At 37.7% G+C, this 21,536-nt stretch overlaps 2 protein-coding genes across 2 annotated transcripts in view; both read left to right on the top strand.

Moving 5' to 3' along the window:
- Nucleotides 1–5,096: 5,096 nt before the first annotated feature.
- On the top strand, nt 5,097–13,924 carry LOC134658126 (ethanolaminephosphotransferase 1-like). Its single transcript, XM_063513733.1, has 9 exons — nt 5,097–5,312; nt 5,644–5,712; nt 5,811–6,009; nt 6,647–6,800; nt 6,948–7,056; nt 7,665–7,822; nt 9,707–9,887; nt 13,125–13,301; nt 13,841–13,924. Exons 1-9 carry the CDS (start codon nt 5,241–5,243, stop codon nt 13,922–13,924), a joined length of 1,203 nt encoding a protein of 400 aa, XP_063369803.1. The 5' UTR covers nt 5,097–5,240.
- A 709-nt stretch (nt 13,925–14,633) lies between these two features.
- The window catches only part of LOC134658024 (eyes absent homolog 2), a 58,349-nt gene continuing 51,446 nt past the window's right edge, over nt 14,634–21,536 (top strand). Inside the window, exon 1 of the mRNA XM_063513627.1 lies at nt 14,634–15,390. The gene's annotated coding sequence lies outside the window, so the exon portion shown is untranslated. The remainder of the gene's footprint in view (nt 15,391–21,536) is intronic.

Below are 21,536 nucleotides of genomic sequence, written 5' to 3'. Positions count from 1 at the left end.
ACATGCCTTTAAGCTACGTTCGAAAATAAATCAATCTAAAAGTGTGAGCAGTTAGTAAGCAAAACATCGATTTCTGCTGATTAGAGCCGCGGGCGTCTCGCTAATTTGTTGCACAAACTGGTAATTGGCCGACAAAGTAAAGCAGGGCTGGAAAAAATTAAAAAGGTATATAATAATAAACTTCAATTTGGAAAAGGATTGAATATTATGACTACGTAAGTATATACGGATATAGGTATATCCGTCCGATCCGTACCAAAAAGGTAAAAAGGTAGTGTGACTCTCTCTATCCGTCCGTCTGTCACATCGCTAAATATCTCAAGAACTACTCTTCTCTCTACTCTTCAGCCTTGGACTATTGGCACTCACTGCGTTCGAGCTCGGCAGAAATGAGTGCTTTTTATCCCTTGGTTAACAATCTACTATAGGTATGTATGTAAGTATTGTAAGTTAAGTAATATGCACCAAGAACGAACTCTACATGAACTAAAATACCAACATACAAAAACGAAGAATCGACAACCCTAGACTATCGTGCAGCGTATATGGTGATTTATTTTTGGCTAGACAAAATACAGCGAGCAATTACCCTACTCGCAATAATAATATTATTAAGCATCCAATATTACTGTAAAGTTATTAGTTTGGTAGGTATTGACGTCGTTTTCGTGGGAATATCATAATATCATCGACATCATCGTCACATTTCCGAATTTGTAAAAGGAACGACTTGAAAATCCAAAAACTGTATCGACGAATTGGACTTGTGCACCAAATTTCTCAAGAATCGGTTGAGAAATATATCCGGCAGAGTAAAACATCTTGAATCCCAGACAGGCGCACATACGAAAGCATTTTACCCAAAGATGAAACAGAGACCTATCTCTCGCTCGATCAATAGCTGGAAAGATAGCCCTTTGACTCCCGAAGCCCGTCCGAAGACGTCAACTGACGCGCGCGTCTACAGCCCAATATCAACCTTCGTGCATTCCGACAAGGTACACAATAACGCGCCATACACTATAGGCTTGGCATTCAAAGGGTTAAGGAGTCAGCTGTTAAATTGCTGATCCTGTCAGCCCCGTCCTGTATAAATATGAACCATTGATCGCTTCACGTGACATCCCGCTGCGCATAATTGCTCCCGCGCATCGCAAGGACGCATTCTTTGCCAAATTAATTTATGCGCTGCAACTCGGCCACAGCTTAATTACTTCAGGAATTACGTAATGGGGACATCTGTAGCAGATGCACTGCCGTATTCGAATTTCAAGATATTCACAAGAGACGACACGTACTAGATCCATTCTAGATACGTTATAGTTTAGATTTCAACTAGTTCTCTTTTGCAGCGCAATTCGAGCAACCAATGTCACTTTTACGTTAGATAGAGTTAGATATCTATTAGATGTGAATTGGATCTCTAAGCCATATCTTGTGGAAATCGTTCAAGAGTATCTCCAGAATCGCGCAAATGTCAAATTTGACAGGTTAGATCTTAAATTTATCGTTATCGTATCTTGGCGATGTCTAAAAGATATCTTACAGATGTCTATTTCAAAATCCAAATCGAGCCCTCAGACCTTAAATGGATGCATTACGATATTGCCGGGACACGATTATTGGGTCAAATAAAGCAAACTAGACGAAACATGTTTAACATCAAAATTAGCACGCGGACTTGTAGATGACTCTTATTCCTACATAACAGATAATTTTAAGACACAGGCACAGGTGTCTCAATAATAAAAAGGACCATCTACACACACACCGTCATAGCCTCCTGAGACCTTCGGTACATATTCCACAATTTGAAACTTTTATGGAATAACAAATAGTTCCAAATTTAAAAACAAAACAACTGCTTCTGGATCTCAGGAGGATAGGAAACGCAGCGTTGTATTTTCCATCTTGTCCATATAAAGCCAAAATTTTTGAATATTTAACTGAGACTACGACATCGATTTACACAATACACACATTGTAGAGTCGGTGCAAAACCAGCTATTTTACATGGCTATTAGAACCGAAAGACTTTTAATCACGAAGATGTGAATAGCCCCATAAATCTAGATTTTGGTAATGCTAAATTATCAATTTTAGCTACCAGGAGTGCAGACAAGAGGAAGCTGTAAATAGGTGTGAGACTGCGATCATCCGGCTCGAAGCGCTAATGGCGAGAGATGAGGTGCAAGCTACGAGAGCAAACAGGAGACGACGATTTGATATGAGATAAGAACGAGTGCACACGTATAATGTCACCAGCTGTCAAAATCGATCTAAAATCTGAAGTCCAGCTAATTTTTATTTTTTTATTTTATTTTTTATTTTATTTTAAGGTTCACCAACAGTTATTACATTGAGGCTTAAGTACATCAATACAAACTTAAATAACATGCTGAATGTATAACTAATTACTGGTAAACACCACATGCAAAAATTAAAAAAGCAAATTCAACAACAAAGCCACATTTGAACACCTTATTACTATAGAATAAGGAGCAAAGCGCAACCACGATGTAGACTGGTTAAGTAGGTATATAACTAAATATGGAATTAAAACTAAATATACTAACTACTAATGAATAAATTTCTAATTTTTGTCAGAGAGTCAAAGTGAACATCAAACCTGTTACTCGTAGGATGCGGGTCAAAACGTCCGGAAAAATGGTGGTCATTACCATTTGATCACATTTTACGAAGGCTTTCATCATTATAAAGCTTTTAAGAAGTTGTAGGGCGGAACATATTAAAAGCAATCTAAAGTTGGTCAAGCAAATCTTGTCAGTAAAAAAAGGCGCGAAATTCAAATTTTCTATGGGACGATATCCCTTCGCGCCTACATTTTTCAAATATGCCGCCTTTTTCTACTGACAAGATCTGCTTGACCAAGTATAGCAAGAAAATTGGGTTTTATTTTATGATATCTACAAGAAAGATGCATAAACTTAACTTTAATTAAAAATGCGTAATATAACGCGCATGCGCATATTCTGTTCTTCCTTTGAAGATCAGTCTTGGTGGATCTATTTTTACAGGCGTCATTTTTTTACGGCATAACCCGCTTCCGCTTCCGCTTGTGCCGTGCACTAGTTTTGGTCAAATTAATCGTCACTGATGAGCGCAGCAGACGCCAGACGGCGACCAGACGGTCACGCGCCATTCAAATGAATACGGCCTTAGATCCTAGTACTAGGGCTAGTTGACCATGTGGCTGTAGTTACTGGTCATTCACGAAGATGCGCCACTAAATTGGACTGTGTATGAAATTAAGAAGGAATATTATAGGGGTTTCAGAATTGCTACATTAAAAATGAAGTATTAGGCGAGTATTCGGTTAAAAGCGCTTGTGTAAATCTTGGTTGGTAATATGGTTTCCACCACTTTCGCTAGTACCTATCTGTTTTCTCCTAATGCCTGGAATGAGACAGAGTAAATACGAACGACAATATCTATTCCAAGAAGGAGGAGGTTCGATACAAATAAGTATATCTCTAAAAAATACGAAAAAAAATCCTTGTTATAAATGGAACAGGAATTTCAATATTTTCAAAGATTCCGCTTAATGCCACAAATTTAATTACCAATTCAATTTTATCATACAGACAGGCGAACAATATTCTCATATGATCCATAAGAGTTTAAACATAAATATAAAAGGTTCTAGAACTGTATCGAGGATTATTTCGGCATGAATACTAAAAGGCAAATTGCAGTCAGCAAGTTCCACGCCTACAGTTTCCGATCTGTCTTCAGTGAGACAGATAGATTCTCTCCACCGTACATTTCGTAATTTAGGTGCCTACCAGCAGACAGCACTGTACCGGAGATCGATACGACACCTGTGCGTTGCCATGGCGACGCTCCGAGGGCGCCACCCGACACCAGCGCGTAATTTGAAATTCGAACCGCACCGATAATGTCTGTGTTGCCAGTTGCGCGTGCCTATTTCGGACCAAATTATGTGTAATTTAGAATAGGGATGGCTTTTTTCGATAATAAATAATTGTGAGTGCCGCGTTTTCCTTGTTTCGGCGTCGTTATCTTCTCCGGTATCAAGTCTAGATTGTCAGCTATTGTTTTTACCTGATTTAGGAGATCATTTAACTTTTTTAAGGGGCTGTATGATTTCGCAGCATTTTGACCTGCTAGCACCACAATATAATATAGGTATGGTTCATACATGTTTATGGCCCGAACTTTTTCCTGGTGCCTGTGAGGAAAACAACCGCTAAGAGCAACCCTATGGTATCAAGTCCGCCTTTTTTGTATTACATTTTTTTAATCTATAAAAATTTCGTATGTGAATGAATAAATAAAGGAAAACACAAAGGTATTTTATACATTTTACTTCTATCCGATATCGTATCTGACAATGTGAGAACGCTCTAAGGGTCTGAAGAACATTAAAACACCCCAGTGTTAAAGCAGAGGACTCGAGTCTTAACCAACACTGTTTCTCGGGGCTCAACAGTGTGTAAATGTGTCCACAGCTTTACACAACCGCTCATTTACACTATCCCACAAAGGATAAACACGTTAGATTATTCTCGCCCGACAATTTGTCAAATTAACAGCTGTCTATTTTTATAGTCCATATATCATGCAGTTGCACCCGCGGGACGCAATTAGTGCACTTAGTTGTTGCACAATGCATCCAATTAACGCGGGTACCCGGGCCGCAGAGGTTAGCAAGAATTATTTTGTTTTTATTATCCTGTAGGAGTACGAGTTACTTGTTTTCTTCTAGACATATTTAATTTAGATGCTCGATTTTACAAAAGCTAAGACTCCTAAATAAAGGGTTGCTAATTGTATTTGTTCTATCATAACCGCCTGTTTACGTAAACGTTACGCTTACTCTTGCAAATTAAAAGTTAAATGTTAACTCAATTATGTCAAAACAATTAATTTCAGCCAGTCCTATTGAGGTAGTTGAATCTTCTACTATTACTGTACACTTCTACATAATCGTATTAATCAGGATTACAACAGGTTATCTAATAGCACCGAGTCGAGCTATACCGGCCTTATGATAAGATATAAAAAATCACTCATCATTACCGCCACCAGTCTTATCAAGATTCACTGGGTCATCGCCTTTAGTATTATGAATGAGTTGTTGGTTGGTAGACGTATTTAATAAATTAAAATGTGTAAATAAGACTACAAGTCTGTGAAGTGAATTAAAAAGTGAATTGTGAGTTTGTGACATAGAAGTATCTATCGGAATAGAAACTATGGGGAGTGCAAGCATTTTTGACTATAAGTATTTGACTAAGAATCATTTAAAAGGATTCGATAATTATAAGGTAACAGTTGAGATTTTTAACATTATTAATATCTTGTAAATTAGAAAGAAAGAAAGAAAGAAAGAAAAAGCATTTATTAGCACAATAACAAACTTAAAAACTAACAAAAGAGAACACAAAATGAGAGGTGGCGCTAAATGGTCCTCACTCAGCTAGGTGTCACGGTATGAGCCACATGGCACACTTCGCGACGCTGATTTTCAGTAAGGCCCAGTGGATGGACTAGGTGGCACTCAGTAATGGACACAATGTACAAAAATAAAATTACTGATTGTAATTTCACACTTTTGTAATAATTTTATTAAAATTAATAATTCCAACTTGTTTTCAGTACAGTGCGATAGATACAAGCCCGCTCAGTCAATATGTGATGCACCCGTTTTGGAACACCGCCGTCAAGGTAGATAAGCTATCAACATTTAATAAAAACAATTATGATGTTAAACAATAATCTACTTAGTATCTCCAATTTTAAGGTTTCATTTGGTTTGATTCCAGTTTATACCGAGATGGATAGCGCCGAATCTCCTAACGTTTGCTGGATTCCTGTGCATGGTAGCAAGCGTAGTTTTATTATTTGTCTACGACTATGATTTCACTGCGACAGGTGCGCCACGGGGATATGAAAACGCAGAAGGAATCCCTTTGTGGGTGTTCACGGCTTGTGGCGTGCTGTTGTTTTTGGCCTACAATTTAGGTGAGCACAAATCGAAAACAATTGCCGTGTGTCTGCATCTACACGCAGTAACCCTTGACAAAGGCCCTTATTTTATGGCAATAATTCATTTCATGGCATGACCCAACTCGCACAAAGATTTTAGTTTTTTAACGGAAGTCCATATAAATCCATGCTATACAAGACAAGACAAGATAAGAACAATTGCCGTGTGTCTGCATCTACACGCAGTAACTCTTGACAAAAACCTCTTATTTTATGGCACTAATTCATGGCAAGACCCAACTCGCACAAAGATTTTAGTTTTTTAACGGAAGTCCATATAAGTCTATGCTATACTTGTAATTTTTAGGATTCCGTAGTCAACTCCGATCCTTTACATTAAATAGGGTAGCCGATTAGTCATAGAAGTGGATGACATTTTGTACAGAGTGAACAGAAACTACCTTCCGCCTTTTCCATCAGGGTAATTTTCTTAAAAGAAGCGGGATTGTTATGTTCTCTTAAATCGCTCGTAGAAAGAAATGCAAAACGAGTGTGCTGACGACATTCAAGGTCAATATTTTTCTTCTCAAGAAAATGACAGAAGCTGGACGTCATGTCACCAGCTTGAAATAGAAGTCCTTGATTTTATCTATTGTCTGTAATTTTACGACAGATGGAATCGACGGGAAACAGGCAAGGCGAATCGGCGTGTCGGGGCCTCTGGGAGAGATGTTCGACCATGGCCTGGACTCTTACATCGTGTTCTTTATCCCCTTCAGCCTGATCTCGGTCATGGGCCGGGGTGACTGGTCCATTTCTACGTTCAGGTAATATGAATATAGCATAACAGCTTCAATTGTAAACCGATATCGCTACGACCGTACCTCAGCGGTGCATGTGTGGTGAATGGTGAATATGTCAGAAATGGGTGCCTTTCATTACTAAGGGTAACAATTAACAATTTGTGTTGGCAGAGGTTACCTGGCGGTGGCGAGCGTGGTGCTCAACTTCTACGTGAGCCACTGGGAGAAGTACAATACCGGCACCCTGTACCTGCCCTGGGGCTACGACCTTAGCATGTGGGTGAGTCAACATCTTGTTGCTTGACTTGTGTTGCTGATAGGTATATCGTGACCTCAAGTATGGTAACGACGCAGGTGGTATGATAACCAAATTGCCGCCAATACTCGAAATTAATGAATATGACTGTCAAAGCTCTTTCTCAAAAAAGCAGAAGGTTGAACATGCCTCGTGTATGTCATTTTATGCCTTACCTTTGCTTGTGGGAAGTGACTATGCCACATTCATTAGTAAAATCTCGTACTATGTCAAGAATTATCCAAGTATGTACTCCATATTCCATATGGTGCCTGACTTACCTTGCTTAGCCAGCCAGAGCAGACCCCGACCTCACGACTTGAGCACACTGAGCTTCCCTTCTAAGTGGCCAAAATATCGACACATGTACCTAAATGTAGACACGAAAAGGGGTGTGATTTGGACCTGTGAGTTCACAACAAAAAAAATTTACGGTAAACGCGCAGATTTGTGTTTTCATTACATTTATTCTAATTGTCCAGATCCGCCATGGTCTGGATAAATCTTGGGCCATTGCATACAATTTTAACTTGAATAACTAATTATTATAGGTACTTTACTTCCTAACTACCTTAATAACTCTGCACGCGCAGGTGAGTTCCATCTTCTTCCTCTTGGCCGGCGCCCGCGGCCCTGAGGTGTACAAGTTCCACATCTTCGGCGACGTCACCTTCGCGCAAGGGCTGGAGGTGGCCATACACGCCACAGGACTCTTCACCACGCTGCCGATCGCCGTCTATAACGTGTATCTGTAAGTATGTCCATCCAATATTTCAATCCAATATTCTTATGGAATAATAACATCAATAAATTGCTCTGATAATTAGCTTAAGATAATTTATAAGTATGTTACGATTCATAAGTGCTTGTTGCTAGGCCTACATGAATAAAGTATATTTTGACTATTGACTATTGACTATGGGCCCGATCCTGATTTTGAAATAGACATCTAGGTACTAGATATCTTTTAGACATCACCAAGATATGATAACGATATTTTTTAGATATAACCTGTCAAATTTGACATTTCCGCGATTCTGGAGTTACTCTTGAACGATTTTCACAATGTCTAAAATGTCTCGTTATGTATTTTTAGATCTCAAAACGATTTTAAACGATCTTAAAACGATAATTTAACGTAAAGTGACATTGGTTGCCCGAATTGAGCTGGAAAAGATATCAAATTGAAATTTAAACTAGTTGGTATCTAGTACATATCGTAACGTTCTCTTCTCTAGAATGGATCTTGCTTTCCGAATACCGCGGTATATTTCGGTTATATTTTATTTCTACTACTTTATACTAGAGAAAATGACCTAACCATGAAACTACGACCAAAAATGATACTTGCACTGTTTGGGCAATCAAAATCGCTGCGAACTTAGATTGCTTTAACTCTATCCTCATTCTAAAAGTTACGAACTATGGTTTACAAGCATGTTCATTTCATATGACTTGCCTATATACTCGTATCATCATCATCCTGGCGTCAATCCCAGCTGTGCCCCCGCGCGGGGCGCGAGGACCCGGGGTCCGCCTATATAATGTATTCGCTATGTGCACGACTAGTGCTGCCCTCATTTTCTCGGACTTTCTACGTTAAACCTTAGGGAGTAAAATTAGTTCAAGCGGCTGCCGCTAGTACTAATGTCGGACATTCCATAAGATTACCTGTGTTTGTAACGATCAGCGCCACTTCCCCCTCCACCGACTTCGCACCTTGCCAATAATATTCTCTTTGATTTAGGCTTAGCATGGACCAAAATATGATTTCTTATAATTTTCGGGGCTCACAAATTAAACATATGTACACACATGCCATTGTGCCTAAAAAAAGTTTGTATATTTATGTATATCCTTATTTTGATAATTAGAATTAAGATTTATTATTAAACCTACGATTTAACTTGAGATATTCCGGGTCAAGTATCACAAACGCCCACGTTAGTATTCTAAGCCTACGATAGTCGTGGGAGTGGGAGGGCAGAATTATATTTATTTGAATGCCAATTTCGCAAATGCCATGTCGTTAAATTAAATAAAGTGAAATTTCACTTTACTAGAATGTTATTTTGTTTACAACTAAAAGCCCGACTGACCCCTAATATGTACCTAATATGTAAGATCATATATTACTGGTCAGGTTTTAAACTGGTGCTTTGCAAGTCTACCTTAAGTCACACATAAAATAAAGCTCATCAGCGGTACGATTCTACGTTTGCAATGTGTACAGTGTAACAAAATTTTCAGAGTGAGAATCACAATAATTATGTTGGTTGGATTCAATTTATGACATCTCAATATTTGATTCGACTGCAGATTGATTGAGAAATTGTATAACAAATCCTTTTAAACCCAAATTTCAGTTGCTTATCGTTAAAAAAATTATAAAATCGTACTTGGAACGTAAAATGCCCTAGTGCAGAAACGTATCATTTTTTGCGCACCTGTTAGAACAGCAATCACCCTCTTTCAGAGCACGAGAAATGACAAAGACAAAAATTCAACTACATTATTATATGCCTATACAGAGAAGTAACTTTTGACAAAAAAAATATTTTAATATCTCTACATCGAGCACGTTTCTGATATCGACGGGAAAAAAGACCAGGGAATAATAACTCAACTATTACAGGTCATACAAGAATCGCACGGTAAAGACGCACTCCGTCTTCGGAATGCTGCGACCCGCGTGGTCGATCGTCGCCCTGACGGCAGCCATGACACTATGGGCTCTAAAGTCACCGCTGGATGTCGTGGAGTACGACCCCAGGGCGTTCCTGCTGCTCTTTGGCACCCTGTTTAGTAATATTGCTGTGAGTATTTATGTCTCCTGATTCAGCAGATTTGAAGATCTAGAGCGTGTTTAGCTGACTGACGAACATATAATGGATAATTTATTCAAGTCTGTGCATGGACTTGTGAAATTAAAAACAAAAGTTGCATCTGGGGGCACGGTAGTGCCCCCGCCAAGACGAGCAAAGCGAAGCGCAAGGGCACTACCTACCTTTTCTCGAAGCGCTTCGTCGTTTTTTTGAACCCTCTTAACTTGGGTTTGGATTATACCAGATAAACAAAACAATCGGGATATGATGTCAATAGTGGACTTATTAAGCATAAAAAATTTCAATTGTATAGCTCTTATATTTTGGATTTTATTAATGTCTAAAAAACCCCGATTTCGTCACTGACTCATTCACTCACTGTTGATCATCAAAACCTCTAGGGTACTTCCTGAAGTCCTAGGAAGCTGAAATTTGGTATGTGAGATAGTATTAGTCCACAAACAACAAAATAATTCAAAAACTTGAAATTATTATCCCCTAAGGGGGTGCAAAAAAATAAAAAAATAAAATAAAATAAAATGCATTTATTTCAGACTTATAAGTGTCCATAGTTTGTTAGTAACAACAAAAAAAAAACTAAAAAATACTTAAACAACTATATTAGTACCTAAACCTAAGTGAAGCGAGGACCAGTGCCTGATTAGGCCACTGTCCCACCTCTCCGCTACTACGCTCAGGAGGCTGTGGCGGCTGTCACGGACTCTGCGGAGCGTCGCGGCGCAGCGCTTGCGCAGCGTCGCATAAAAACTGTCAACGTGAGCGTCCGCGAACATGCCAGACGCGCTGCAATGCCGCGGCAGCCGCAACAGCACCCTGAACGCGTCATTATATTGCACCCGCAATTTATTGATCGATCGTTGCGTATATCTAGCCCACGAGCTGCAGGTATACAGCGATGTACAGTACGCACGGAATAGTGTAATTTTAACTTGCGCTGTACACCGACTGAACCTGCGAGCTATCATGTTAGCTCTGATCGCCAGAGCTCTTCGCTCCCTCTCGATATCCGAATCGTCGCGCAAGTCGTCGGTTACCAAGTGCCCAAGGTATTTAAACGAATTAACCCTCGTAAACTGCTCGCCATTCAAGCGAATGGGTGGGACATGGGATGGGCACTTGGTTCCCGCCTTGAAAACCATATACTCGCTTTTCGACACATTATACTTTAAATTATGTTTTAAAGCATATGACTCACAAATATTGATGAGGGTTCGCAGTCCGCCAACCGATGGGCTCAACAGCACCATGTCATCTGCATAGCTTATGTTGTTGAATGCTACCCTGTTCACGTGGCATCCGACATGCGTGCTGCTGAGCTCACCGATAAGCTCGTTAACATACAGATTAAATAATTTTGGCGAACTTAGTCCGCCTTGCCTGACGCCACAATCCAATCCGTACTCATCAGACAAAAAGTTTCCCCATCGGACACTATTTCTCTGGCTGGCGTACCAGTATCTAAATATGCGTGTTAGCTCTCTAGGAAAATTTGTCTCGTCAAGCTTTTGCCAAAGTAAATCGTAATTTACAAGGTCAAAAGCCTTCGAGAGATCTAGAAAACACGCATAAATAGGTGTATTACGCCGAGTATAGTACTCAACAGTGTTCTTTAGACAAATGATCGCACTCTCCGTCGACAGGCCGGCTCGGAAGCCGAACTGTGCGTCGTGTAATTGCAAGCATTTGTCCAATTCCACGTTAAGTAGGCTGTCAAGTACTCTGGCTACGATTGTTGCCAAAATTGTTGCAAAGGGGGGTGGAATTTTGTATGGGAAATCGATAACCGCGGAACCGATTTAGTTGAAATTTGGTATGTAGATAGTTATTGTTATGGGGAAGGATATAAAATAGTTTCAACCCCAAAATCACTCCGTAAGGGTGAAAAGGGGTGGAAAAAGGCGTTAGGGGAAAGGGGGTTGAAGTTTGTATGGGGAATCAGTAAAAAAGCAGATTGTATATAAAAGATACCCCCCAAGTACGTATTTCAGGATTTTAAATAGTAAATCACCCGCAACCCTTTAAATCGGAAGATTGTCATAAGCAACTTACAAAAAGATGTGAAATCCCACCAAAAACATTTTCATGTAAAATGTTGCCAAGACGAAACCATAAGGCTCGCACTGACAAAAAGTTATCAGGTATCTTGTAGAGCCAAGCTTCTAACTCTACAGGCCCTACCTTCACAGACTCTACACCTTAGTCAAAATATGTGGCTTGGCCGTTTCATTACAAGAACTATTTTATAATAAAAAATAATGAATAGTGAATACATTTTTCACCTTACGCCCATGTCACGAAACGGCTAAGCCACATATTTTGACTAAGGTGTAGAGTCTGTGAAGGTAGGGCCTGTAGAGTTAGAAGCTTGGCTCTACAAGATACCTGATAACTTTTTGTCAGTGCGAGCCTTATGGTTTCGTCTTGGCAACATTTTACATGAAAATGTTTTTGGTGGGATCTTATATTCCCGAAAGTTATGGTATCACATCACGTCCGGACCTAGTTTTTGGCGGTACCAACATAGTAATAGTACATTATTGTCAAGGTTCGGAAGTAGCTACTTGCAGGCTGAGGATTCGTTTTAAACGGACGACCTTGGACTCCCATTTAATTGAATCCGAAGCCAGCAAGTAGCCTTCCAGCCGAGTCATATATAGTGCTTTTCTCAAAAATGGTGCAAGAAATAGAAATATTTTACAGAAGCAACGTTCTAATTTTCATAGAAAAAAGTAAAACCATTAATAAAATTTCCTTGCCGCCTTTAAAAAAAAAAAGAAGTGTATTTTTCTGCTGAAAATACGCCAACGTATTTGAGACACCTAAATAGTTGCGGTACCAACATTATAATAATAAGTGCTGATCATCTGTTTGGCTGTTTAATGGACCTATGCCTTTATTTGATATGGCCATTTAAAGTTTTAAAAAGTTTGGAACTCGTTAAATAATGGAATTTGTATGCAACATTGCAGTCCCGAAATCGCGACTGCAATGTTTTTAACTTTTTAATTTTTTGAATGACCATAAACTACGCACTTCGCGACCTATTTTTTAACCGGCAACGTCGACTTTGCCGTCCATTTTTGAGAAAAAATTGTTTTACCAATGTTCTCATACGTATAACACAACAATGATCATATAATATCTCAAACCCAATGTAATACAAGTTCACAAACGCCAAGTATTCAAAATTTATCCTATGCCTTGCAGAGTCGCCTAATAGTCGCGGAGATGAGCGAACAGCGCTGCGACCTGATCACCTGGGTGCTCTGGCCCCTGTTCATCGGAGTAGCCGTGTCCTTGTGGGTGCCAGCTTTGGAGGCGGCGGTGCTTTACATGCTCCTGCCTTTCAGCATACTAGCACATGTGCATTACGGGGTTTGCGTGGTGAGTACTGTTGGTAGTTGCATCTTATAGTACAGTCGGTAACTTGACTGTACACTCTGACTGTACAATAAGATGTACACATATAGTAACAATAGTTAAGTACTCTGTGCGGAAAGAGAAGAGTCGTGGAATGTATGGGGCCCAATACATTCCACGACTCTTCTCTGTCCGAACAGACTCTAGCGGATAAAACAACGCGCCAAAAGTGTCTGCCACTCTGGAATAATTTTGCAACTAGATATAAATCTATACAGTTCACGTTCAAAAGTATCTGTTAAAGTCTAATCAGTCTAATTTAAGTGAAAGTCGTGCGTGAGCTGCGCGCTAAGTAAGTACATACCTACCAAGATGATCGTAAAGGTCTTATCAAAACCTGTTCAAAACCAAACAAATTCTTAAATTACAATCTACCTCCTGATTTGATTTATGGTGTCTGTAGGTATTTTTAAAATGCCTTTATTGAACTTGTTTTGTTTCTATGTAAGTTAATCAGTTTGTTAGTAGGTAAGTCCGTTTCATACTATTATTGTCGATTTCAGGTTCGTCAAATGTGCCAACATTTCGGTGTGAGCTGCTTCACAGTACCACGGATTAAGGCAATGAGGATACAGAAGAGAAAGTAGAAAGTAGTTGATAAACAAGGCAATAGTCAATTTTAAAAATTCTAAATATTATTATTTTTTACCGTGTAATTTATTGTAATATTATATTTTTTTAATCTATAAGTATATATTATTTTTTACCGTGTAATTTATTGATATATTATATTTTTTCATCTCTAAGATTTATTTTTATTAGACGGTAGATGTGTTCAATGTATGGATAATTTATGAATTATATCCAACGTTACTAGTGACTGGATAATAATCAAATAAGATCAACATCAATAGTCAAATAGTAGATATTTGACTAATATATATAGTTAAAATAGGTATTTCTTTTAATGTTAAACAAAATACGATTGAAGTAGGTATACAATTAAGTCCAATCGTTTTATTAGAAAATAAATGCAGTCATCAGCTCCAAAAGTATCTAAGAGTAGAATCGATATAAATGTATGAGATGTGTTTGGTATAAATAAAATAAAAGTACGAGCGACAGCTTACAAAAATATTCAAGCGACAGAATTAGAAAATACAAAAAAAATACAATAATCATTTTGTGCAATTTTGAGTACCTAATGTAATGATAATTATTTGACAGAATTTAGTTCAGATATACATTTTTTTAGCACTGTAGGTATGTATAAGCACTTCCTAAATCTAAATTTCATATCAAAACTCGAAATTGAGATAGGTACATAATACAAATAAAAAGTCAAACCTTCTAAAAACATCACAAAAGCACTGACTAAATTCATCAGTACCAAATAAAATGAATGTACCTGCTTCCCGACATATCTCCTAAAATACCTGGTACAAAAGATAATTTGACACCACGACACAATCTAATTCACAAAATAATACGTAATCCAATACAGAATAGCAAAAAGTGAGCAACCCAACATTGCATCGCGAAAAGCTGCAGAGCCTTTGTTACGTGCGAGAGAGAGACCACTATAGCTGCCCAAACCGCTCCGCAGCTCCGTCTTTAAATTACACGTTCTCATAGCCTTGTACCGGTTTGGGCGCTTCGAGGAACGACTGATAGAGCGTTACGCGCTGTTGCATTTTCAACCCTATATTTTAGTCAACATGGTTGATTTAGATGTGTAATAGAATGGTGGTAAGGACATTTTTATGTTCAGTGGAAATACAGTAATGGGGGGTGCACGACATGGACACCGAAGTCGGGGTTTAGAATTTCAGTACAGCTTCGGATAGCTGCGAAGCGCTGCTTTGTTAGCTCTGCAATTGTTTGCTGAGCCTATTTTTTTTAATATCCTACGCGTTCCTTCGCCCCTTTTATCATACAAAAATAAACCGGATTCTTCAACAAAACGAATAAACTTGCTCGTACAAAATAGAACAGTATTAAATTACAAAATATAATTTTTAACAACTTTTGAAGTGGAAGGTGAAACTTTGTGTTTTCTAGTGTCGCTCAAATTTTATGTGAAATTATAGAAGATAGATTTAATGTAATTTAGGTAAGTGAGGCGTTTGCGAATGGAAATTAACCGGAATACAGAGTGGTGTGGCAAATACGAATATGGCATGAAAAAATACAAAATTATAATAGTAACGCATGCTTTGGTTAATGTTTTGAAAGGTCTTACCTATTAAAGAATGATTTGGTATGCATTATGAGATAAATAGAAGATAATAACAATAAAATATACAGATAATGAAAGAAAAACATTTTAAACCTTGGCCTGATTTTTGACCTGTACTTTTGATTTAAAGCAAAGGTGGCAGGACGCACGGAAATGATTCATTGGCAAAGTTACTTAACAATTACTAGATACATATAAGTACTCATACAAAATATAATTTTTCAAAATTTTATCACATCCAAATAATAATAAAAATAACTACCTACCAAAACAAATATATTTTTGGGATAACTAGGCATGTGCTTATTCCAAAAGTATAGTACATATTTTTATTTTAAAAATTTCACTCGGTAAAATTTGGTCGCGCGTTTTGATATTTAACATTAAATGTAAATAATTATGTTACTTAAGGTAATTATCCCATCTTCGATTAATAGGGATTTCTAAACAACTTTTTATACAAAATATTCGCGCTTAAATGTAAATAATGAGATTAAGTACAAACTAACGTACCTACTTATTAAGATATATGGCAAAATTAACTACATTCATTCCCAAAAATAAATAGTTCATTACACTAACGATATGACTATCTAATCAGAAAATTGTCTAATTGGAAAAAACTTTACCTAATGCATTAAACTAATCAATAATTGTATAAAAGGTAAGTAGCATATTAAAGAATAGGGGTAACAGAAGTATAAAAACATTTTTACGTGATTAAATAATAATTATCCAACCCATCTGGCATTTTATCTGTCTCGCTTAAAAACCACTGAAACGATTTAGATAAAATTTGGTATGAAGATAGTTTGATGCCCGGCAAAGGACATAGGGTAGTTTTTATCTATCATCATTTCATTCTACTCAAATAAAGTTACAGGCAGAAATTAGTATTATATCATATAATTATGTATAAAAACTCAAGACGTAAGTAGGTATTATTTTTCATCATATAGATTCTGAAATCATAGGTAACTTACGAGAAGGTTTTTATTAAAGTAATACAAAGTTAAAAGTGGTTTATTAAAATTTAAGAAAAATATAAGGTGTATTCGGGTATTTCCGAATGAACGAATAGTGGCGGATAATTCCGAAATGTGACTCCTACCACAACGGAATATGTGTGATTTTACAATGATTTTCGGGATTACCCGATATCCGGAATTACCCGTATAAACCTTAGTTATTCATACGCCATGCTGGCTAGGTCGTTAGAATCAAACTATAAACTACGAAATATATTAAGAAACTACATTTACTCCCAAGAAATTAAAATATAAGGTGATTAATAATGATTTCTACTCAATAATGTTTCTTATATTATTTTGTTAATAAAACAAAAACAAAATATTTACCTACCTACCCCTAAATTTTTTTGGCAATTTCTATGCAATAATTAATTATTAAATATCTTTATTAAAGACAGCATATGGTCCATAAAGTTTATTCCGTACTTTATGTAAAAATAAGTATTCCTTTCAAAAGTGACTTAACCTCCTAAGTCCCTGCGTACAAATTTTTGTACATATATTATTCCAAAAAATATTTTGAACTTTCATTGAGTAACTAAGGGTTCCAAATTAAAAAAAAAAAAACAAATGATTCTGGGTCTCAGGAGGTTAAATGAATTGCTATAATTAATGAGTGATACGTCACCTCGTACGTCACAAACAAGCTATTAGTTTTATAAAACACGTGTATAACGCAGGGGAGAATCTTATTTTCCATAAAAAAGTAAAAAAATAATACCTAAACTTTAATTACTCGCTTTAAATTTGCAAATTAGAAAAAAACAGCTTTTGATATTTTACAAGCTTTTACTTAACTTGCATTGTATGTAGTACCTATGTATGTAACTATGTATGTTTATACGGGTCAAATCTTGCAAGTTAAATTTGACCCACCTCCCGGTTTCCGATGAAGCTGAAAATTTGCATAGGTACTTATGTAAGTCGGGTGACAATGCAATATTATGGTACCATCGAGCTGATCTGTTGATGGAGACAGGAGGTGGCTATAGGAGCTCTGTGATAAACAAGCGCAACCTAGTTGTGTTTGGGCTTTTTAGAATGGTCTCGATGAGTATTAATTAGTTGTCTGTGGAAAGAATAGTACAGTGAGCGATAAAAGCTTGTACCAAAAAAGATATTTTGGCAAAAACTTATATTATTTAATTGTTTGATAACTATACGCTATTGAACTAAGTGACTGTAAAATGTTTAAAGTTTATCAAGCCGTTTCCCTCTATAATCCTTCGCATGCAAATTATTTGACGAAACGGAACGGCGGCGATATTTTGTAAATCGCCGTAAGTAGACTCGTTGAAATTAAAACAACGCCTACATTCGTCTACACACCGTCAATTATTTTAACATCTAAAGGGGCCCACTGATTAACAGTCCGCCGAACGATATCGGCCTGTCAGTTAGAATAAAAAGTTGACAGCTCCGAACAACTGACAGGCCGATATCGCCCGGCGTACTGGTAATCAGTGGGCCCCTTAAACCGTACGATTTTTGGATTTATACCTTCAACGAGCGGTTACCCCCAGAACCTTTTAATGTGTGGTGGTCAAAAATCGTGGGTTCAAACCTCGGTTCCTGTATAGAGCAAAAAGATCACAAAAAAGTGATAAAAGAACCAAAATTTAAGATTAGTTTTCACCAAGCTTACGGAATTCTACGTATCAAATCCTCAACAATACTGAGCTCGTCCATACTCTTCATCATCATCTTCCTCGCGTTGTCCCGGCATTTTGCCACGGCTCATGGGAGCCTGGGGTCCGCTTGGCAACTAATCCCAGTAATTGGCGTGGGCACTAGTTTTTAGGAAAGCGACTGCCATCTGACCGTCCAACCCAGAGGGTAAACTAGGCCCGTATTGGGATTAGTCCGGTTTCCTCACGATGTTTTCCTTCACCGAAAAGCGACTGGTGTGATCAAATAATATTTCGTACATAAGTTCCGAAAAACTCATTGGTACGAGCCGGGGTTCGAACCTACGACCTGCGGATTGCAAGTCGCACGCTATTACCGCTAGGCCACCAGCGCTTTAACCATACGTTCGTCCATACTCGTATTCGTGCGATAAAGAGGCAGAAAACGAAATTTTGGTTTTAGTTTTTCGCGGTAGACCCTCAAACGTTGAACAGATTCATGTTGTCCACCCTAAAGCATGGCATCGATGGCACGTTCTCTTCTCGCTCACTAGAGGAGCCATGACTGCTCGGAGCAGTTGTGAGCCGAGCTCGTCCGAATAATTGAGAGAAATACCACGGGTTTTCATTTAGCAATTATTTTGTCCACTAATATTACAAATGCGAAAATAACTCTTTCTGTTAGCTACTCATGCTTAAACCGCTGAATCGATTTAGATAAAATTTGGCATGGAGATAGTATGAGGCCTAGGGCCTAGGAAAGGACAGGGTAGTTTTTATTAACCATCACAATTCCACGCAAACGAAGTCGCAGGCAGGAGCTAGTTCAATATAGATTTAAAAAGACCTATAATATATTATATATATATATATAATATACAGTGTGTAAATCCAATACGGGCGAATATTTAAACGGTGGTTAGCATAGGACCTAAAAAGTATATTGAGATAGATTTTACTTAGAAATGCATTGAAAATTATAACCATACAAAATAATTCGGCCCGCAATGTAATACACCACACACGTTACGGGATACGAGCTTTTTAAAGTAACTGTCAACGCTTGTTGGCAGTTACTATGAAAAGCTCGTATCTCGTAATGTCATTATCATCTTGTTTCTTAATGTTTACAGTACATTGCTGCTCGGTACATGTGGAAAAAATTAAACACGGGGTCATAATTAAGTGTAACTTAAAAAAACATCTTAATTAATGATAAGACGGGTAAATTCTAAATCTGGTTTAATTTATTGCCCGTATTTGACTTACACACTGTATATATATATATAATCGTTAAATTTGTCCGGGTTAATTTTTACAACAGGGGCCAATTCTATTCTTTAGCAGTACAACAGAAAGCCTTAACCGTTGAAACCGTTAAAACATTTTATGCATTTAAAATTTTGGCGAGTCCACCTTTAGTTCATAAAAATTCTAGCATCCAAGGCTACGAATATATCCGATTAGCAGCTAAATACAGGCGCTTGCGTCGGGTCCTTTCCGGCTAAGCCTGCGCGCAGCGGAGCGTGCACGGCTTCCCCGAACCGTCGGCCCCGCTTAGCGCGCTGGCCCGTGACTAGGGATGTGGTCAGAACCTGGCCATGCTACAATACTGGATGTCTCCTATAACACGAGAAAATAAATAAAACTATAAATTGTACTCCCCAACGGATAAAACGTTAGTGCAAAAACTTTTAAAAATTATGAAGTCTTTATTCTAGGTCCATGGTCTTTAGATTTTCTTTATTTTTCATACGGGTCTCATCTATTATTTCCCAAAAAGTTTTAAGTCATAATGTATTGTCTGTCCGCATTTTCGTTAGTCATAATTTGTTTCGGTTAGAAACGCGTAACTTTTCAGGACTGCCATAAAACAAACCTAACCTAATCTAACCTATCTCTAAGATAACCTTACTTAAATCCTGAAAACTTAACGGTTTAAGTTTTACGCTTGTCACGCTTTAAAAGTCGCTGAACAAATGCTGCTCAGGTTGAGGAGTACAGCCTACAGTTTAGTTTATTGCTCCTGTTACAAGCTGTGGCATATTGCAGGCTGTAGCCCGGTATATTAATATATAAGCAGAATGTATACAATATAAGCAAGCAGTGGAAGCATATAATAAGTGGGCCATTTTATTTAAAGTTGTCCCCTACACTTTTTTTTTCAAAATTGGGATTTTTTATGTTATTTCTACTCAGAATCATGAGCTCTTTTGATCCTAATAGGGGAAAAAAGTGTCCCAAGATTTCCATACATTTTTCGATCTTTCCATTCCGAAACCGCCATACAAAGTCTATGAAAAAATGGTAACGAAATGGGAAATAAATTATGGACCCTTTTTTCTCCTATTAGGAAAGAAAGAGCTCGTGATTCTGAGTAGAAATAACATATAAATTCACAAATTTGAAAAAAAAAAAGTGTAGGGGACGACAACTTTAAATATAATCTTTAATAGAAAAAAACCGACTTCTCTAACTACTAGCCTGGACCCACTTAACGGCGCTTATACTTTATTTGGTAATATGTATACATTTTATGGTAATCATAGTGGTTTGTTTAGTTTAGGTATCATAGTGGTTTTCCGGATCAAGGTCCGAGTACGGGTCCGAGTCCGGAGTCCGGGGCCCAGTCCAAGTCAAAATCGAAATTCAGAATCACAAAACGTGTACTATGCGTCGTTGAAGAGTTCTGTTCTGATCATCATCAGCAGTTCCGCTTCATCAAATGCCACAGTTTGTAATGTAAATGCTTGATTTTCTGATGAAAATATATAAAATTCTATACGTATGCCTTTAAGATTTGAGGAGTTCCCTCGATTCCTCATGGATCCCATGTTCAGGACTTGAGATTGACATAAATGTGCCTAAAAACCTAACTTGCTTAACAAACATAACGAAAAGGACAAATCGCCAAATGCGAGCTATGCGTGGTTGAAGAGTTCCGTTATGAACATCATCAGCAGTTCCACTGCATCAAATGCGACAGTTTTTAATGTAAATGCTTGATTTTCTGATAAAAATATATAAAATTCTATACGTATGCCTTTAAGATTTGAGGAGTTCCCTCGATTCCTCATGGATCCCATGTTCAGGACTTGAGATTGACATAAATGTGCCTAAAAACCTAACTTGCTTAACAAACATAACGAAAAGGACAAATCGCCAAATGCGAGCTATGCGTCGTTGAAGAGTTCCGTTATGATCATCATCAGCAGTTCCACTGCATCAAATGCGACAGTTTTTAATGAAAATGCTTAATTTTTTGATGAAAATACAAAAATCTCTATATGCATGCCTTTAAGATTTGAGGAGTTCCCTCGATTCCTCATGGATCCCATCATCAGAACTCGAGCTTGACAAA

Source organism: Cydia amplana, chromosome 21, assembly GCF_948474715.1.
Source record: "Cydia amplana chromosome 21, ilCydAmpl1.1, whole genome shotgun sequence".
NCBI lineage: Eukaryota > Metazoa > Arthropoda > Insecta > Lepidoptera > Tortricidae > Cydia > Cydia amplana.
Note: the sequence above shows the minus strand (reverse complement) of the source record. Positions and strands in the feature narration are given on the sequence as shown.